Source organism: Corylus avellana, chromosome 3 (genome assembly GCF_965113065.1).
Source record: "Corylus avellana chromosome 3, dhCorAvel1.hap1.2, whole genome shotgun sequence".
NCBI lineage: Eukaryota > Viridiplantae > Streptophyta > Magnoliopsida > Fagales > Betulaceae > Corylus > Corylus avellana.
The window spans coordinates 31,581,863-31,601,571 of record NC_142492.1 but is presented as its reverse complement, the minus strand read 5'-3'; the positions used below and the strand labels follow the sequence as shown (position 1 = coordinate 31,601,571).

General features: G+C 34.4%; 3 protein-coding genes across 4 annotated transcripts; 1 reads left to right on the top strand and 2 right to left on the bottom strand.

Moving 5' to 3' along the window:
- Nucleotides 1-1,487: 1,487 nt before the first annotated feature.
- Nucleotides 1,488-5,516, top strand: LOC132175014 (LYR family of Fe/S cluster biogenesis protein). The gene is made up of 2 exons (XM_059586805.2): nt 1,488-1,879; nt 5,185-5,516. Exon 1 carries the CDS (start codon nt 1,573-1,575, stop codon nt 1,855-1,857), a length of 285 nt encoding a protein of 94 aa, XP_059442788.1. The 5' UTR covers nt 1,488-1,572; the 3' UTR covers nt 1,858-1,879; nt 5,185-5,516.
- Nucleotides 5,336-10,499, bottom strand: LOC132175013 (SNAP25 homologous protein SNAP33). The gene is made up of 6 exons (XM_088514746.1): nt 10,308-10,499; nt 8,722-9,315; nt 6,992-7,085; nt 6,658-6,788; nt 5,719-5,816; nt 5,336-5,577 (listed from the first exon to the last, which is right to left on the bottom strand). Exons 2-6 carry the CDS (start codon nt 9,208-9,210, stop codon nt 5,478-5,480), a joined length of 912 nt encoding a protein of 303 aa, XP_088370872.1. The 5' UTR covers nt 9,211-9,315; nt 10,308-10,499; the 3' UTR covers nt 5,336-5,477.
- A 2,885-nt stretch (nt 10,500-13,384) lies between these two features.
- On the bottom strand, nt 13,385-19,590 carry LOC132173940 (uncharacterized). 2 transcript variants are annotated; one of them, XM_059585625.2, is made up of 9 exons: nt 19,421-19,590; nt 18,661-18,781; nt 18,092-18,151; nt 17,130-17,232; nt 15,522-16,119; nt 14,521-14,656; nt 14,189-14,356; nt 13,990-14,101; nt 13,385-13,794 (listed from the first exon to the last, which is right to left on the bottom strand). In XM_059585625.2, the coding sequence occupies exons 2-8, from the start codon at nt 18,739-18,741 to the stop codon at nt 14,045-14,047; spliced, it is 1,203 nt and encodes a 400-aa protein (XP_059441608.2). In that variant the 5' UTR covers nt 18,742-18,781; nt 19,421-19,590; the 3' UTR covers nt 13,385-13,794; nt 13,990-14,044. The 2 variants fall into 2 exon arrangements, with proteins under 2 accessions (XP_059441608.2, XP_059441609.2); XM_059585626.2 differs by having other exon boundaries at nt 13,385-13,790.
- Between the last annotated feature and the right edge of the window lie 119 nt (nt 19,591-19,709).

The following is a 19,709-nucleotide window of genomic DNA, read 5'->3' as shown; positions in this document are numbered from 1 at the left end:
ATTCTAATTACTTGTAATGAATTAACTTAGAACAGAAGAAACGCCAACAGTTCACTTTCAAACAATAAATCTTATTTATGTTATCTATAAATATCTAATGCTACTTCTTCCAATTTATGGTAATTATTTATAGGCGAAACTTCATTTATCCCATGAATTATCACCCATTTTGCAGTGTCCCTCATAAAGTTCAAAACTTCTCAATTTAGTGTATTGAACTTTTAATTTTTTTCAATAGCCCTCATCCGTTAGGGTTTTACGTTAAATCGCAACAAAATTCCCAAAATACCCTTTATATATATTGTGAAGATTGAGGCATGGGTATTTTGCAAATACCATTAAATTCGGACTAATCTTTACAATTTTTTTCTTTTTTTGTTTCCTAAAACAAATGTGAGTATTTTGAGAAAAGTTAACGGATGGGTGAGGTTGCAAACAATTAAAAGATAGATACACTAAATTGAAAGAAATTGAATTTTAAAGGGACATTACAAAAGTGATAACAATTTAGGAGGATTAAGTAAAGTTTTCCCTTATTTATATTACTAAGAGTGGGGTTGCTCCCACTTCTTGTATTTGTTACCTTTCTCAAAGACTACATAAAATTTATGGTATTTTTTTGTGTTTTTAGTTTTAGTTCATATTTTATTGTTACCATTCTTTATTGACTTAATAAAATAAAATAAAAAAATAAATCTTAAGAGTATTTTGGGGATTTCACTCATCAACCGTTAAATTTTGACAGGAGGGTTGACATTGCAAACTTTTTAAAGATAGTAATATTGAATTGACACATTTTAAAGTTTAATAGTATAATTGCAAAAGTGATGGAAGTTAGGGGTAGTAAGTGAAGTTTTTCCTAATTTATATTTTAACACTCTCATTCATATGCATATAAAATATTTAATTGAAATGGAAGATAAATGACGGAGACCAAACTCTTTGTACTTGTAGCCCCTAGAGGGTTCTTTGACCAAAATTGGTATAGTCAGCTTCTTAAGGATTCAGGTTCAGACATAATCGATATTGTTGTTAAAGTAATGGTTAAATGGTTAAATTTATCTCTTCTTATCAGCTTAAGCTTTTAGGAAAACTGGTAATTTAACATGGTATCAGAGGCAAAGGTTTTGAGATCGAACTATGACTTCGTCAATTCACCCCCATTTAAATTAAATATTTAGTTTAAAAATTGTGAGACATGTATCTACAATTTAGGTGCAGGTATGCAACCTGTTGGAACGATTTTGGGTCCAAGAATCTGCTACCTCAGGTCTCCAACCGGGACCGAAGACAGTCTGATGCTCAAGTCAACATAATTGTTTTTGGTGTAAGAAAAATTGTCTCCCATTTTTAAGAATATTTTGGAAAGCATAAAAAAATAAATCAAATATTAAAATCTCATATTTTTGGTCGCGCACATTCTTGGAACCAAACGCCACCTTGGGCCTATGAGTTTCCTTGCTGGAGGGTTAGTCCCAGTTTAAACAGAAGGAAAGCCCAGCCCGTCAGCTTTGGCTTCTTTCCTATTCGTATGATATCGCTCTCCATCTCCACCTGAAGAGCAGTAGAGTAATGGCGTCAACAACGGCATCAATTGTACCGACGAGGTCGGAGGTGCTGTGGCTTTTCCGGTCGCTTCTACGCACGGCCCGGCAGTTCACCGACTACAACGTAAGGGAGTACACCAAGTGCCGAACCGTCGACGGGTTTCGCCAGAACCGGACCCTGACGGACCGGGACGCGCTCGCCTCCGCCTTCTCTTACGGCAAGGCCCAGCTCGAGATCGCAAAGAGACAGGCCATCGTCTATTCCCTCTACGCTCCCAAGGTCAAGAGCATCATGGACATCAAACCCTGAAACCCAAGCCCCAAAATTTATGGTACTTTCTTGTTGTAGCTCGAGGATGGTCTTCTCTTTGTTTATTGTCAATTTTAACTAAATATTTTTTTGTTATTGATATAGTAAAGTGACAATTTTGATTTTGGATTCATGGATGTCTCTGGATTTACTTTGTTATAGGTTTACTGAAATAATCATTCCTATGATTTTTATGGCTTTCATAGCTTAGTTCAGATTTATTTTTTGACTGATGGTTGAGTTGTTTATAATGGGTTTTAGGGGTTTCCTGAATTGGCTTTGATTTTTATTGACGAGTTCTTTGGGTTCTGAGGAATACCCAGATAGAAGAAATTAGGGCAAGTGATACCAAGTGAGGAATTGGTTTGGTGTTGGAGGTGGGTTTTAGGATTAAGATGCGTAATCTGTGCTGGGTATATGGGCATTCAATTTGTTGAATTATTGGGTTTTGTAGTATCTGGAATCGAAATAATTAAGATTGCACCATGTTTGCTGATAGACTTATACAAAATGAGAAATGCTTGAGCAGATATAGTTGTGGTGCAATCATCAGTGTAAGTTATAGTAGACGTTTTAGGTTAACTGTTTACTGAAAAAGAAATACAGGGTTTTCAACCTATATTTTTTCGTGTGATGTACGGGACATAATTGGTTTAAAATTGTGGATGTTTAACTCTTAGGGTAAAGGATTAGACTTTCAAGCTGGTGGTTTCAATTCAGAGTAGAATGTTCTAAAGGCTTAAAATTTCATAGAAGTTAACTGGTTTATGGTTTAGACTTGGCTTGAGCAAGTGAAATACTTGTAGTTTTTCACTAGTCTGCACATCACATACGACAGGCTGAGCATCCAAGGATGCACACCCACTTGAGAGACTTACTAGTTGGGCAGTTTTGTTTACTTAGAATAGTTTCTGTTCGTGGTTGAACAATAGAAATGTAACTCATGCATGAAAAGAAATTGACCTGGGTTCCTTTGGTAGAACATTGTGTACATGTTATAACAGCTCAAGGAAAGTGCTAGTCAAATCTACACTATCACTACAAAAGAACTAGTTAAGTTGCAATTGGAGTTAATGTAGGATTTAGCACCTGTGAGTACCTTTGTAATCCATCTACCTACTCATACTCAATGTGAGCAATTCATCTTTCTAATGTAGAACTAGCTTTTTGGAGTATCACAATCTCCCCCACGCAAATCATTGATGTCCTCATTAGGACCCATGTCATGTATTGCTTCATCGCCACATGGTGTAACTAGATTGTTCTAATATCATTTATAACGATATAGGAGAACTGCTAGCCAAATTTTGCCATCACTCTAAAAGTACTAGTCAAGTTGCAACTGGAGCTCCCTATTGTCGTTTGTAAAGCTTAATCTCACATAATAAAGAACTAATGTGGAATTTAGCACCTATGAGTACCTTTATAAACAACGAATTTAATGTAGGCAATTCATATTTCCAATGTGGGTCTAACTTTTTGGAGTGTTACATTTGTAATGACTCGGGGAACGTTCAAGTCACATTTGCGTTATTACTCCAAAAGAACTAGTCAAGTTGCAATTGGAGCTCCCATAGAATCACTTATAAAGCTCAATTTCATCTATTAAGGAACCAACATGGGACGTAACACTTATGAGCATCTTTATAATCTACCCACTCAATGTAGACAATTCATCTTCCTAATGTGGGACTAACTTTTTGAAGTGTCTCAATTTTCCCCACTCAAATTCGTGACGCCGTCGTCAAGGTCCGCATCATCTAGCACCTTAGTGTCATATGGTGTTACTAGGTTGCTCCAATACCTTTTGTACCGACCCAATGAAAATACTAGTCACATTTGCGCTATCACTCTAAAAGGACTAGTTAAGTTGCAATTGGAATTCCTTAGAACTACTTATACAACTCAATCTCACCTAGTAAGGATTCAATGTGGGACATAGAATCTCATGAGCACCTTTATAATCCACTCACTCAATGTGGGCAATTCATCTTCCCATCTGGAACTAACTTTCTAAGATGTCACACATGTTTATGAATCTTTGGTGTTCCAGTGTAAATAATGCGATTTGGAGTTGTATTCCATTCTAGCTTTTGCAACTTGCAACCATGCAGCAGAAGTTAATGCTTTTCATCTATAAACACCCAATGTTTCTTTGATAAATATAGTCTGTTGTTATATGTCAAAATATTGGTTCAGATCGCTGTTTCAGATGTTTTTCATTTGCATCGATAGAAGAGTATACATAAGATATAGATGCCCCTTGTTGCAGAAGGTTCTTAGGACAATGTCAGTAGATGGAAGAAGATGAAAGGAGCTTCTATTTATCTGAGAATTGAAGTAGTTTGGTTCCCTGGAGTCTTTTTCTCTGTTTCAAACCTCTAATCAAATTACTGTAACTCTTTAAATTCTTTAAGATTTCAGCCACCTTTAGGGTGGTAGCTTCTCTTGTGTGCGTTTCATGTAGGAAGGCTTTGCTTTTTATCTCTAATAAATTATTATTCATCAAAAAAAAAAATATTGTCTCAAAGGTTGAGAAGGTAGGGAATAGAAATAATAAGAGCAGCTGCCTGACTATAGACTTGGGGAGACATATGCCATGCCTTATGATTGATCATGTATTTAAAGAGGAACAACTATGCCTCAGCGAGAACTGATCGTAAGAGGGCAAGATGTCGTGGAGCAACCTTTTTTTTAAAATGCGCCTAGGAAACAAAAAAAAAAAAAAAAACACTTTTCTTAAAATCCAACTGTTGGAAAAGGAATTAAGTGTGCCTAACGACGAGTGGATATTTGAATCTCACCTTAAATTGCTTAGCACTCATTCTGGGGTCTGAAATTTTTAAAGCCATGTTGAAGTTAGGCGCATTCCGATAATTGGTGTGGCTGGATCTTGCTTCTGACGGCAGGGAGCTTTTTGGCTGCCCTACAAAGAATATTTAAGTTTTAGATAAATTATACTTTACCCCTCAAACTATTATTCTATTGTTACTTACACATCTAAACTTTAAATTAATGTAACTCAAAAAGTATTTGCTCCAGCTTGCTCCCATTTGTCAAATTTTGCTGATATTTTGGATGGAAAAGGTTACATCCACCATGTGTAAATTTCTTATCACACTCCCATATAATTGGATCGACGTGGCCATGCCATAAGCCCTTAGATTATAGCCTTTATTTAAAAAAGAAAAAAAAAATTAAAGACTTATAGACATTGCCACATCAATCCTGTTGTAAGGGAGTGGTGGGATGAGAATTGAATATTTTGCATAACTCATACACCATGTTTTTAAGTTTGATGATTCGGATGACGGGTTTCTATTTCAGGTCGTCTTCTAACGGCCGCTTTTCTGATGGTAGAGTTGGCACTTTCAGGCATTGAAGGACAGAGGCGTGGTTCATATAATCCCAGCAAGAGGCTGCTACGTTTAATATCATATTCATATTGGAAAAAATTATAAGCAGTAAAATTGCAAAAGATGTAGACAACGACTTCCAGTCCTGTAAGATCCCGATATACAAATATTGTTTCAATTGTGTCTAATCCATGTCCATAACCGCATAACAAACAAGTATGGGAGAATTTGAGCAGCGCAGTGTTGCTCTGATGAATTTGAGCTCTACTTTTTAAGTAAATGACGAGCACGACGATTACTGTCTTTTACACGAATGTCCAGCACATCAACATCATCATTGAGATGATCCAGAGCCTTGTTCTGGCTGTAATAAGCATGAGTAATGTAGTTAGATATATGTTCAGGTAAAACAAAAAGGCAGAAGATTATACACAAATTGAGAGTTGTTAGTATAAAAATGGCTAAACATCAAATAGACCAATGTAAATGGATCAGCATAACCAACCCCTCAATTTCTGACCCCATGTCAACAGCCATCCCCTTTAGCTCATCCAATAGATGACTTAGATCATTTAGTGCATCATCCTGCTTCACCTTTTCCACCTGTAAACAAAATGATAAGATTATATGCAAGATTAAATAATGCATTCGAGAGGCACAAAAAAAATATTAAGCAAATAAACAGATTTTGTCATTAAACAAAGATGGCTAAAGAAAATTCTCTTTCTTTTGGGAAGGAAAAAAGTGAAGAAAACTATATTGAAGGTATGATATTGTGTATTCAAATTCAAGCCTCTGATATCTGAACCTGGATTTGCACCACAAGCCCAAACAAACAACTCTGTTAACAGAAGTCAGGTATCCAGGAAGAAAAGAAAAAATTCATATGGCAAGTAAACAAACCCTAATGCAAGCCTGGTTAGTTTCGGTTTGGGTTGGAGGAGAATCTAGAACCAAACAGAGTGGTCGGGAATCAAATCGAACTTGCCATAAGAAAAAAAAAATCCACCGAAAAGCAAAATTTGGGTTGGTTCAATTTGTTTAATCAGGCTGGGCTGCCATTAGTCATGGTTTAAAATAAATTACGAACTGAACCAACCAAAATTTTCATCTCTTCCCTTTCTACTTGAGCAAACTCTGTAAACAAAATTCAGGTATACACAACTCTCAGCCAACTTAAGTAAATTGATATAACAGGCCATAATAGTGAAACCCATGTTGAGTATGTCTTTTTACAAGTGATATTTCTAAAATGCACATAGGGTATTGTTAACAGGTACTGAAACCAAATCAAACAGATGAACCCTCAAAAACCAGTGTGGACCGACTCTAAGGGTGGTTTGATTGGGTTCCCGGCACACCTCTAACAAAATGGAGTAATTTTGTTTCATGCTGTCTTCAAAAACCAGTAACTGTTGCTTAAATAATGAAAAGAAATACATGCCTCAACTTTCTGAAATGCATCTGTTGGTTCAGCAGGTGGGTTTGGTGTGTTTGACCGTCCCCTGGGAGCAGAAGTTAAGCCTAACTTCTCCTTCTGCTCCAAGTGGCTACCCTTTCTTCTGGATGAATCAACTACAAAACCAAGTAAATAACACATTAAGAAAACAACACAAAAGAAGAAAAAGAAGTAAAGTGCACACAAAGTTGTAAGGCAAAAATAGTTCAGTCATTGCCAGTGTTCTTTTTTCGTTTTTGAAAACCAATATAATCTTTAATATTTGTGGGGAACAAAATGACAGATGAGTTATGGAGAGTATAGAAGAAAGAAAATTAACCTCCTGTGATAACAGGGCCTTGTATTGGGCGTGTCTTCTTTGGCTTCCAAGTCTTAGAGAACATGCCTCCAAGATTACCCAGAAGCTTCTCACCCTGAAATCAAGCAAAAACATTAATCAAATTGTCTCTTTCACTTCAGAAGATCAATTTATTATTATTATTATCTCTTTTAAAAAAAATAAAAAATAAAAAATAAAAGGCAACAACAGCTTCAAAACCAGAGGACTATAGGAGTTGCCATTAGAGGATTGAAATGCCAAAAGAAGCAATACTTCGTAGGTCAAGGCTAGTGAGAAGAATATACTAAGAAATTGAACCTACAAGTCACCTGTCTTCACATTTTTAATTGATTTTCTTTTCTTTTCTTTTCTTTTTTCTTTTTATATCTTGGTATGTGATCATGTTTTAATTAACAATACTTTGCTTTTCCTTTTGCAATTCCAGGAAGACATGAAAAATGATCTATAATAAGGTGGATGTAATGCTGCAGATGTATTTTACTCGATCGAGGGTGCAACAGGAAGAGAAGGAACAAACTTAATATCAATGCAAATAGGACTTGCTAGCAACCAGATACATGACCACATTATTCATATTCTAAGACTGATCAATAGGACTACTTCCTATAATGGCCAAGCCTCAATATCTGAAACTCAGATCCATCAAGTGATCTCAAGCTCTTTCAAGATGAGTTTTTTTTTTTTTTTTTTTTGGTTGGATGGGACTCACACAAATAAGGCCAAAGAATAAACATATGTCTTCAAGAAGCATAACATGCATACAATAACTATATTAGAAATTCTGAAGATAACATTTGGTAACTATATTAAAAATTCAAAAGATCACCCACTCCATCTATCTTAAAAAACACCAACTCTAGCAAGATATAACTAACCTGTTTCTTGTTAAAATATTTATCTTACCACCTTCAGCATAGACTATTTTCTTACCAAAATATCCACATGCACTACATTTTTCTTTTCGCCGGGGGGGGGGACCACACAGCAACATGAATGAACACAATGAGATGGTGCAGTTGAGGAGGGTGGTGCTGTAGATAGACAGCGCAATAGTGGACTAGTTATTGGTAATAATCATAGGATTGTACAATTTTGGTGATAAGGTTGGCACAGCACCAGATTAGAAATTAATGGAACTCATCCTTGATTAGGTGTCCTCGCCATTCTTCCTCATTGCTTTCCACCCAGATAACGACATTTAGAAAGCATGGTGGAACTAAAAGGCTTGATTTTTGTGTGTGTGTGTTGAGTGTAAAAGCTTGCTCAGTTACTAAAAAAATTAAAACTAAAACTTATAGAAGTCATGACTCCTTTGGTTCTCAAACTAGGAAGAGGATCAAAACCCCTAAAATGAAAAGCTATTTCCCACAAGCAGAGACATTCCTAATCAACTTTCTAAAGCATGCAAATTATATCCTAAATCAATGACTATGTATATATTACTATGAAGATTGAAGCAGCACAAATGTACCATATCAAAGACAATCATGTCATAATCAACTGGTAAAACAAACAAATATTAAAAATCTACATGTAATAAAGGATGTAAAGATCCCATGGCAAGCCTATTAATTTCAAGAGCAGTGTTAATGCGGGTGTGAAGAACAGACCATAAACCAGGAAAATTTCAGTGGAACATAGTTTTTTGGTTATTTATATGTACTATTTTCTTAAAGTAGAAATTCTGATTCAACAAATAAGAGGCATACCCTACTAAGATCGTGATCAATATCGGCAGCAACCATGTGGGTCCTGGTAATTTGCTCACCCTGCTGGTGCAAGGCAACCAAAGTTTTGGTCGCATCCTCTCTTATGTCCTCTGCTATCTTCAGGCAGCTGTTGACTGACTTCGTGGTCTCCTCAGCCTTGTACACAGCAAAGTTCTCCAGTTCTTGCACTGATTGATTCTCTAATCCACCTGAGTCACGGAAATCATTCTTGTACATGTTTCTCGCTGCTGAGGTATGCACATATGAAGATGAAGAAGAGGTTGTTTTCCCCTCATCATCATCAAAGGGGTTGGTGCCAAAATTTGGTGCAACTAGGGAAGGCTCAGAAGAAGTCCTTCTTGAGGAATTCTGCTTTTTCTTAATATCCGAATCATCATCAAAAGGGTTCGAGCCAGAGTGAACAGGATATCCAGGGTCAACTGAGTTCTGTTTAGCAACCTTCACGGGAGATTTCTTTAAACCAAACATTTTCCAATGAAAAATATGCAGAATCCAGTCAGAAAGATGATGCTGTATAAGATCTTGCAGACGAAACAACGATACTATTGAACTGCACAGAGATCAACAATGATCCTGTGGAAGCAAAAAGGAACAATATGTGAGATTGCGCCACTTGTTATAAAGAGAAACAAATGAAAACGAATACAACCAAGGCTATCCATCACCATGAAGAAGCACCATGAAAATAGGGGAAAACATAAAAATCATTACCACGAAGCAGGAAAGCTAGACATATAAAGTAAGAGAGAGTCATAAAGCATGTCCAACATTCCTATAGCAAGAGGAGATATAACCAAGGCAATCATGAAAAGTTCATGGTTTTCTACTTTATATTCTTGAAAGAAAAGATGTTGGGAGACGGTTTGACTAAATAGATCAAAAGGAAAAAAAATTCCAAAAAAAAAAACTGTATTATCAATTTTATTAAAAATAACAAAAGCACAATCAAACAATCAACCTACCCATATGCTCTGCTAGGTTGAAAGGAAAATTCAGGAAATAAAATAAACCAAATTCTTAAATAAAAAATGATTCATCCTGTCAGAACCCAAAAAACTAAAACCTTCTCTATGATGAGCCTAAGACAAGAATTTGACTTGGTTGACATGACTTTCATTCTCTAACAGCCATAACAACATAAATGATAAAACATAAAACTCAAAATTTTCATTTCCCTTTTCTTTTCCTCCAATTTCTCACCAATCAAACAGAGGATTAGGAAAACAAAATAATAAAAATAGCGCAACCCATGTAAGATATCAACAAAAAGTACCTGAATTTCATAAGTGAGAATTCAAGAACAAGTGTAGAAAAGGATTATAAAGCATATACATACTGAGTTAAAAGGAAACATGGGTTATGTTTTTTATATCCCGAAAGAAAAAGGAAAAAGAAAGGAAATGGAAGTAGCATTGACCGTACGATAAAAGCAAGAAAGCAAAGAAGACAAAAGCAAAGACCCAGATAGAAAAAAAGATTTAAGATGTTAAATAATCAAAGCCCAGAAACAAAATCCATCCAAACAAATCAATAATCATCGCTGGTGAGTAGCACAATCTGGGTACCTCAGAAGTTCCACCAAATGAGGGAGATAGCCTCGCAAGAATGCAGAGTTGCACCCCCCACAGTCAATATATGAGAGAGAGAGAGAGAGGGAGACGGCTTCAAAGGACGACTTGGCAAAAGCGTGGGTCAGGACTCAGGCGATACACAAATCGCGTCACGAAAAGTCTTTGGAAACTGACATGAAAGTGCAGGGATGTTCAAAGCGAGTAATCTTCAATGTAGACGTGTGTTTTTTTTTATTATTAGATTATTGTTTGTTGAATAATACAAATCAAATTGTAAACTTGATCACACCCACCTACTCTTCTATTTATTTTATTATTTTACAATTTTTTGGCCGGATTAAACTCTATAAATTTCTCTGATCTCTTCGAGAGTAAGGAAGATTAATTCAAGCAATTTGATTTTGACAACTTCTTTCTATGAAAGGTAAGACCTTGGGCAAGATAGGCTTGCACAATCAAGGCAATGTAGCCAATATTAAGCCATCAAAATTTGATAATTTGTGTGCTAATATTATCTAGCAACTTACAAAAGGATATAGACAAAGGTCGGTCACTTTTACTTGGAAATGAATTATCAGGACAAAATATATGTGATAAACAAGTTACCAACTTTTGTGACTTAGCATTTTGTATTTTGATGATTACAAAAGCCTATCTAACCAATTGGGTACTTCATCTCTTTGTAGCAAGATGAAGGGTGAAGTCATGATTTCAAGCCCCATCGAGCATCCGGTACGTGTGTTGGGTCTGTTTGAATTTGAGAGTTCAAATGTATAATTTGAAAACGAGATTTTTAAAAACATAGTTAATTTTTTGGTAAAATAACATATTTGCCATTTAAATTCGCAATTTAGCCTTGTGCTATTTGAATATACAGATTTTTCTTCGTTTTCAAATTGTCAATCCAAACGATACATTATTTGCAATTTGATTTAAAATCGCATTTTTAGACCGCGAAATTGCAATCCCAAACACATTCTTATTATTTAGAAGAAGAAAAAAAAAGTGTGCATATTTTAATATTTTATGTGTTTTTTTTTTTTTATTACATAATATCATCAAGGATAAAATCTTTCACCTAAACAAGTTAGTAGTCCCCCTATCTCAATTTAGAGTCCTGCTTTATTTTTTGAAATATCCCAAAATAAAATTTCCACTTTCTTAAAGGAATATTTCTTTGATATTTTTTAAACTTGTCTTTATCTTCTTCAAAAAATTAAGAATGAGTAAAGATGGCCCAATTGCCCATATCTTTGATCATTCCGCTTAGGATCGAGACACTTATTTTTATGAAAAATGATAGAGACGCAACTTTGGCCAAATTTTTCTCTTATATGCTCATTTAAAAAAAAAAAAAAAAAAAGTAAAAATAATTTTTGAAGTGATAACATCCTATGCGGTCATTTTTTTATTTGGTCTTTTTTTTTTTTAAAAAAAAAAATGGTATTTTTCTTCATAATAATGACATTTTTTTTTTAAATAAGACCATTTTTATGAAGAAAAATACTTTTTTTTTAAAAAAAAAAATAATAAAAAATGATCACATATGATGTTATATATATATATATATTTGTTTTTTTTTTTAAAAAAATGACTACATAAGAGAAAAGTTGGGCCAAAATTGTGTTTTTATTATTCCTCATCTGTAATAAAGTCGAGAACCAATTTTTATAATTTAGAAAAAATTTATTAAACTTTTTTTAGTTTTCATTAATAACCATACTATTTAGAATCGAGACAGATGAGATATTATGAAACGAAAATAGATCCAAATTCTTAAAAATTGAAAGTGACAGGCAAGAAATTCCCCCCCAAAAATATAAAATAAAATAAACAATAAAAAATAAAATAAAAAAATAAAGGGGAAAGGTCACAGTTATCATATATATATATATGAATATAGATTACCCTTTTGATGATGAATGAAGTGCAAAACGTTAAAAATAAATAAATAAATAAATAAAACACTTGCAAGCGACGTTTCTCTTCTTAATGGGGGCGGTGTTTGGTTTACCTCAAAGTGAAAAGAAAAAAAATCATTGAAACCTCATAAACAGTAAATGTCTGGCTACAAGTTTGAAAATGTCTGGCTAGACAGAGTTGCAAGATTAGAATATTTGATTATTCTAATACGAGGTGGTAATGTTTAACTAGGTTTTATTTTAAAAGAAATTAAAAAAGTGAAAAATACCTTTTTGGAGTTTCAAAAGGTTTATTTTCTTATATGAAAAATGGTTCAATATTTCTTATATTTTCATATAATATGAATAGCTACGAAGAAGAGAGAAACAAAAAAGACGAAGGGTGGATGAGAGTGAGAATAAAAAACTTAAGACGTAAGATTGAAATTAAATGCAATTGTTTTCCATATTGCTTGCAATTTGAACAAATAACTGTGAGAGGACCCTTGTAAAGCCCACCCGCCCAGGTGTAACCCGAGACCTGCTTGAGAAAGTAGTCCCGTAAATGGTCTTCTCACAATTTCATACCAAGAAATGTGAGAAAGTAATGGAAAATAGTTTAGACAGATGAGAAGTTTAAATTATTTTATGCTTTATGAAGTTTGTTTTTCTTAATCAACTAAAAACACTTTCAAGTTGTCCAATATTTTACGCCGCGTTTTTAAAAAATATCACAAAACATTAGGCATTTGGCATTATGATTTAAAAAGATCTTAATCTAAAATAGGAAGAAAAAAAAAAAAAAATCTACGATTTCAATAAGCAAGCTAGAGAATACATATTTGAAAAAGCACGAATTTAAACCAAAATCACAATTTCGCATAACAAATATTTGATAAAAATAAATAAATAAAACTTTTTAATATGTTTTACCAAACACTTTACGATTTTAAAAAGTAGCAATTTCAAAAATACAATTTTTAAAATTGCATTTATTGAAACCGCAATTCCAAACCGACCCTAAATAATATTCATTAAGAAGTACTAATTATCACTTCTTTTTTTTCTTTTTCTTTTTTTTTTTTTTAATTTTTTTTTTTTTTTAATTATCACATATTGAACAATCATGATACTTTACTCCGCAGTCTATCAACTTTCTGCACACATGAGACATATAAACGGGATGGATCTCATTCGTTCCGTGATGCTCAAAAATATTCTCGACTGCCTTAAGCACCAAGTATACAATTCGATACAATTCACCAACAACATAAATAAATATCTACATCGATTGCTGAATCATATACCCCCCCAAAAAAGGGCTATTTCCATCTGCAATGCATTCCATGGCTGCTTTAACAAACAATTTTATCCATACAAATTCCACTCATGACACAACACACCTTGCCTAACCTCTTCAATGCCTTGCTACATAAGGCTGCTTTACAAAGTGCTGCATCATCTGCAGTACTCCATCAAGTTTTGCTTTCTGCAGGTACTTTCACAAAGCAACGCATAGAAAGACTTCCTGAGGATGGTAGGCTTGACAGCTTCACACATTGTTTCTGTGTGGAGCCTGCCTGCATGGAAAGATTAAGCATGCATTTAAGAAAAGAAAAGAAAAAAAAAAAAAAAAAAGATGTTCTGCTTTCTTGTCAGAGGGTACTAGGAATATGAATTGGAGCGCCTTATATGGATGAAAAGTAACAGTTATGAGCAAGGGAACAGTGAAAATGAATGTGCAATTTAGAAAGAAACTTTAGAGTCATACAAACCTCAGTAACTTCTTCTCTACATGGACCCCTAAAGCTTTTGATACCAACATCTCTATTATGCTTCACGGAGGTGCAGGACAGCAGCAAAGGATTTTCTATTTTCTTTTTGAACCTTGATCACCAAAACAAGATTGTACGTTTTACAAAGTGTATTCTTTTTAAGGTTTACAAGAAAGATTGCAAATCTAAACATCAATACCTGTGCCTCTAATTCAGCAATTCTCAGCAAAGATGCATGTTCGATGCAAGCACGGCGCTTGCACTCTTCTTCAAGCAATCCTGTAATTTGGTACCTTAGCTCAGCCATTTCTTGAGCTAGGTCCTCTGCTTCTTCTTTTGCTTTCAACTTTTCATCTCTCAATTCTTCCTGGAAATCATTAGCATGTTAAATTCTACAGTTTAAGAATCGAGTCATGAAACCTCCAAGTTCAGAAAGGACAAGAACCTAGGCGACAGAAGTCTCACTTGAAACCTAATTTTGTTTATTCAACCCACTGAGATTGTTCACTCACTGTCAAAGGCATGTCGTACCTTAAGTTGCTTCACAAGAAGTTCATATTCTTGGACCTGTCGTGACATCTTTTCCATCTTCGTTCTTGAATCTGCATCTGGTCCTGATACCACTACCAATTTGGAAAGGAGTGGACCCAAGACTTCTCCACAAGTGCTAAAAGTAGTGTTATATATTAATAAGGATGTCAAAAGATTAACTTTGATTGAAAGTAGCTAGAGAGACAAAGATAAACCCATAAAACTAGTTAACAGTTTAAGGGTTCAAAACAAAACTTAATGCATCATTTTCTCCTCAAGACAATTCTAACGACAATCCCTTAAAAGATAGGTTTAACATCTACTCATTGGGTCAAGAATTATGCAATTCAAAAGATAAGAACACTAGTGCAATGGAGCCAAAATGGATAGAAACCAATGATTTATATTAATCTATTGGAGATAAGGAATGTATTCTTTAATCTTCTAAAACCACCCGTCTGAAGTGATGCCTTTTGTTTTATGATCTTGAGTGGATGTCATAGTAGGATTTGGACCCAGGTGAAGTTTTCTGACCATCTGTCAGAGAAAAAGAACGAATAGATCTTGTAGGATTCCAAAGAAATTCTTCGATTTCTTTTGGAAGCAGATGATTATCAGTCACCTTGAAACAACACTGACCAATAATTGTAGTAAAACACCAATAGAAGGACTCCACCAAGGAAGAGCTCAAGATCCAAGTCAAATCCCAAATGGAAGCAAGTACTATCCGATGTCAAAAAAAAAAGAAAAGAAGAGCTGGCTCATTGACTATTTTTCTGATTCTACAGAAATGTCTTGACAAGTGGATTTATTGAATACGAGAGATTAATCTAAACGTTGATTTTATTGTCAGGTGTATCTGGCAGGTCTAAAGAGTGGACTAGAACAAAAGCCTCTTCCTATAAACTATTATAATATTATCTAGATAGCATACCTAATTGGGACATACAACTTACAGGGTAAACAAAAAAAGCAATTATAAAATATAAATTGCGATGTACCTCATTTCTTTAGATATACTCATCTTGTTTTCCAGTGTACTCAAGGGCGTCTCAGACTCCTGATGTGATCTCTCCTTGTTTGCTAGCCATTCTTCAATCCTTTGATAAAATACTCTAGCATTTGTTTCAGATGTATCCAGCTTCTCCTTTAGTTCCTTATTTTCCTTATCTAGATATTTGATAATTTGTTGTGCATCCTGAAACTGAACCTCAAGCTCTTGAATCAACTCATTCATCTCATCTTTTTCTTCAACAGTTTCTTCCTGGATTTTCTTAGCCTCAAAGCAACTCTGCTCCAAGGCCATGATATCAAGCCTCATGCTTTCTATTTCACATTGAGACTCTAATGCCATCGATGAGATTGACTCCTCTAGTTTCACCATGTACAAAGTTGACTTTTGTAACTCTACTTCTTTGCTTTCCAGTTCCTGTATCAAGAACAAGCGCTCCAAATCAGACCTCTTCAGTTCCTCGCTTAACCTGTTAACCTTCTCCTGTAGATCTTCCATGTCTGCTAATTTCAGCTCAAGGTTGTGTACATCCTCTTCCAGGCAGTTCACCTCCGTGTTCCTTGCATTTAGTTGATCCTGCAGGTAATCTGCGATGAATATTGTGATTGGGATGAGCCAAAGAAAACCACCAACAAGAGAGTCATGGATGGAACAGCATGCTGCTAGAGCCATCAATGTGCATACATTGTTATATTGTCATTGACAAATACGCAAAGGATACATCTTAAGTAAACCATTGGATGGCTTAAAGGATATTGGAAAGCAAAACTTAACTTTAAGAATCATATAGTTGAACACAATTGTCCTTATTTGTGGAACCACGTACATAAACTGCTTTACCCTAAACCCTGCATAAATGCAGGATGAGCTATATAGAAAAGCGGGTGTCAAGCCCCAACTCTTGATATAATTTGTCAGAGTACCTGATCAGGGAATGATTATCATGACGACTTGCATGGTAAGGTGGTGCATGAATGTAACACACCAATTAGTTATCCGTGCATTGGGTTATACTATTTTCTAATGGCTATGTCAAATAACAGGTTCCTTTAAATGTAAGGACGAAAAAAAGATCCAAAAACACACACACTGTTGCAGTTTCTACATTGCCCTAACTAGCATGCATAATGTGAGTTTCCACTAATGAGAAATGAGTGAACATATCGCAATCAATAAAATTCTTTGCTCATAGGTTTAATGTTATTGCATCTTAATAGTCTCTTAATCAAAAGGGTTTGGAATGCATTAATCAAATAATCGAATGCTTTACTTTAGATTATAAGAAAACATATATTACAAGATATTGATCAAATAGTAGACTGAAGATGATCTCATCCATAGTTTAAATACCACAGACAAAAGTGGATTAGAGCTTGAGGAGTCAAAATAGAAGACATTCATAAAATGCCACTGAGACATCCATTATAAACATAATGCATGTTTCAGAGATGGCAATTTATGATACATGAGAAGACATCATCAAATTACAGAATGCAAACAAGCTATAATACTCCATACACAAGCAAAAATAATAATCAGCTACAAAAGTTGAATGAACTAAGCAAATATACATCTTTATAAAAGCAAGAATAACTACCTATTTCTTGAGAGCAGTTCAACAGCTCTTTTTCCACCTTTTGAATGTGTTTCTTGTCTTCTGTACGAGCCTTTGACAAAGAATTTACATGTAGTTCTAGTCTCTGCATTTTAAAAAAAAAGTTTTAAATCAGATAAGTTTGCTGGAGATAATAACTTCAAGCATTTTTACTGATATTCTGCCGGAATATATTCTTCTTCTCAAAAGGCAACTTGTTTACAGACCAAAGAAGAAGGGTGGAGTGGAAGGTTAAAACCACCATCTTTTTTTTTTTGTTTCTTCTGTTATATCCTTTCTTTTCTTTTCCCTTTTTTGCCCTTTTATTGACCTCTTCACTTCAAATGAGGGGTTTTCTTCACATGCTTTTCTGAAAATTATCATTAGAATATTTATGGAAAATTTAGAAAATAACTATGCCTGACTTGGCACCCTTTTTCTAGCAGCTGACTCGCAAAATAAGCAGAAACAGTACATGCATATGTGTCATAATATTTACTAAGTTGGATTTTTCAATCTATCTTTACATGTCATAATACAGGAAATTGTCATTAAAAGATTGGTATTCAACAGCTATGAGAGGCTCGACCTCAACCAGCCTATGCAAGGTTACAACAGTTAGGTATTACCTTTGGAATTATATCTAATTAATGCAGTTCAGAACATGGTACACTGCATTCCAAAACAGTATATTTTGCAACACCAAAATTTTCTTTTCATGTCTTAACTAGTTTCTATATTACAGGACAATTTCAATAATAATGAACTGAAAAGCAACAGAGAATGTTGGTAAGAGGACAATGAAATGGGAAAAAGGAATAATTCAATGTCATGTCCATACTCACTTAATTCATCCAAAGAGGAACCAAATAAATGACTTGATCATATCAAAGATAATGATTGTTTTTTATGTTAGATAATCTGTTGAAATGAAAACAAAACTGCTATAAGCAACAAAACATTACTCGGATCAATTCGAAGCTTTGGGATTGTGAATCTTTCAGCCTATCCTTTTCTTTCCTTAACTGCATACAAATAAGTGAATAAACAGATACATCAATTATAAAAGGCACGAGGTGTTAATTTGGATGACAATATACAGATATCCATATTGAAACTTGAATTGATAACAAAGAAACATCACCCAGCTAATGGCTGAAAAATATTACTATGGCAAAGTCTTCTGAAAATAGGACAAGTGGCTGCTAGTTTCTATTAACCTGGCTCATGAAATCTAAGAGGATACATTAGGAGTTCTTTTTTTTTTTTTTCCATCTCAATCATTTATACTCAACACAGCGACGATTATATGAAAAAGGAAATTCATTGCTCAATCCTACCTCAAACTGTTCATTGCAAATGGTTCATGGCAATTTTCATATACATAATCCTAATATAAATTAATGTTTGGATCTCAACTCAAAAGCTAGCCAATTACAGTTATCTAAAATTACCTTAAGGCCACAGATTATAATTCCCCTAACAACATCTTAAAATCATACTCAAAAGTAGGTAAGATGGGCATAAAATATACCTCTCTGCATCTAGTTCCAATCTGTAAGAGTTCCTCAATGTCAAAAGAGTTTTCACTATCACTCCTTGTGTGATGCGACATTTGTGCAAGAAAAATAAAGACAAATGCGCAAAAGGAATACCTGTATCCATTACCAAACCATCAGACATGCTCCCACAAGTATAGCATTAAATGCCATCATCAATAATAAACAAATGATGAACATAGATGATGCAACACGTTTTCCAGGTAAAGACTATATGCAACATATTCATGTAAGCTCTAAAAAAAACCAAAAAAGCAAAACAAAGGTGAGAAATTGCTTATATTTGTCGTACCAACTATACAAGAACACACGAAATGAAATAAAATCCCAAAAAAGAAAACAAAAATAATGTGGAAATTTTCTCGGTTTCTCCCTCATATTTTATTTTAAAAAAATGGAAATAATATTTGAAATTCTTAGATTCACGTCTACATTTCGTCATTACTTAACCAAAAACGCATTTCGAGTACTCTTTAATTCAAGCAATCAAGTTTATACATAAAATTGCGAATTACATCTCCAAGGAAAAAAAAAGAAAATACTAAAATACAACATGGGTTTGAACCATTAGATGCGAAAAATGAAACCCTTCAGCACAAATTCATGAAAAGCAAACCCTATTCTTCAGATTCTCAATTCTTCATAACCTTAGCACAATATCCATGAAGACCCAAGTAAATTAGCAAACCGAAAAACAAACCAATACAGCAATCTAAAATGCATCGAAGTTTTTACCTCTGTAGGTATGAATCAGAGACTCAAAGCTCCAAACTCTGCAGGGCTGAGAGATTAAAAGGGTTTATGATTTTATGGGAAAAAGATCGAAACGTTGATAGAATTTCGATTGTTGGCAAATGGCCAGCTCAAACTGCAATTTGAATGGGAGCGGTTTGAGCTGTCGAGTGATTCGGGTCGGGCCAATATAAATAGTTCACATTTTTTTAGATTGCCTTAAAATAATTGTTCCGCCTAAAAAAAAAATAAAATAAAGGATCTGGCTTACGTGCAGTTGCTCAAATAACCG

Coding starts and splice junctions, on each gene's coding strand:
- LOC132175014 (XM_059586805.2), top strand. CDS start 1,573: ATGGCGTCAACAACGGCATCAATTGTACCGACGAGGTCGGAGGTGCTG.
- LOC132175013 (XM_088514746.1), bottom strand. CDS start 9,210: ATGTTTGGTTTAAAGAAATCTCCCGTGAAGGTTGCTAAACAGAACTCA. Junction 7,086..8,721: donor TTGATCACGATCTTAGTAGG/GTATGCCTCTTA, acceptor GCTTGATTTCAG/GGTGAGAAGCTTCTGGGTAA. Junction 6,789..6,991: donor AGGCCCTGTTATCACAGGAG/GTTAATTTTCTT, acceptor TTGGTTTTGTAG/TTGATTCATCCAGAAGAAAG.
- LOC132173940 (XM_059585625.2), bottom strand. CDS start 18,741: ATGTCGCATCACACAAGGAGTGATAGTGAAAACTCTTTTGACATTGAG. Junction 17,233..18,091: donor AAAGCTTCGAATTGATCCGA/GTAATGTTTTGT, acceptor TTTAAAATGCAG/AGACTAGAACTACATGTAAA. Junction 16,120..17,129: donor GAACTGCTCTCAAGAAATAG/GTAGTTATTCTT, acceptor TATTCATCGCAG/ATTACCTGCAGGATCAACTA.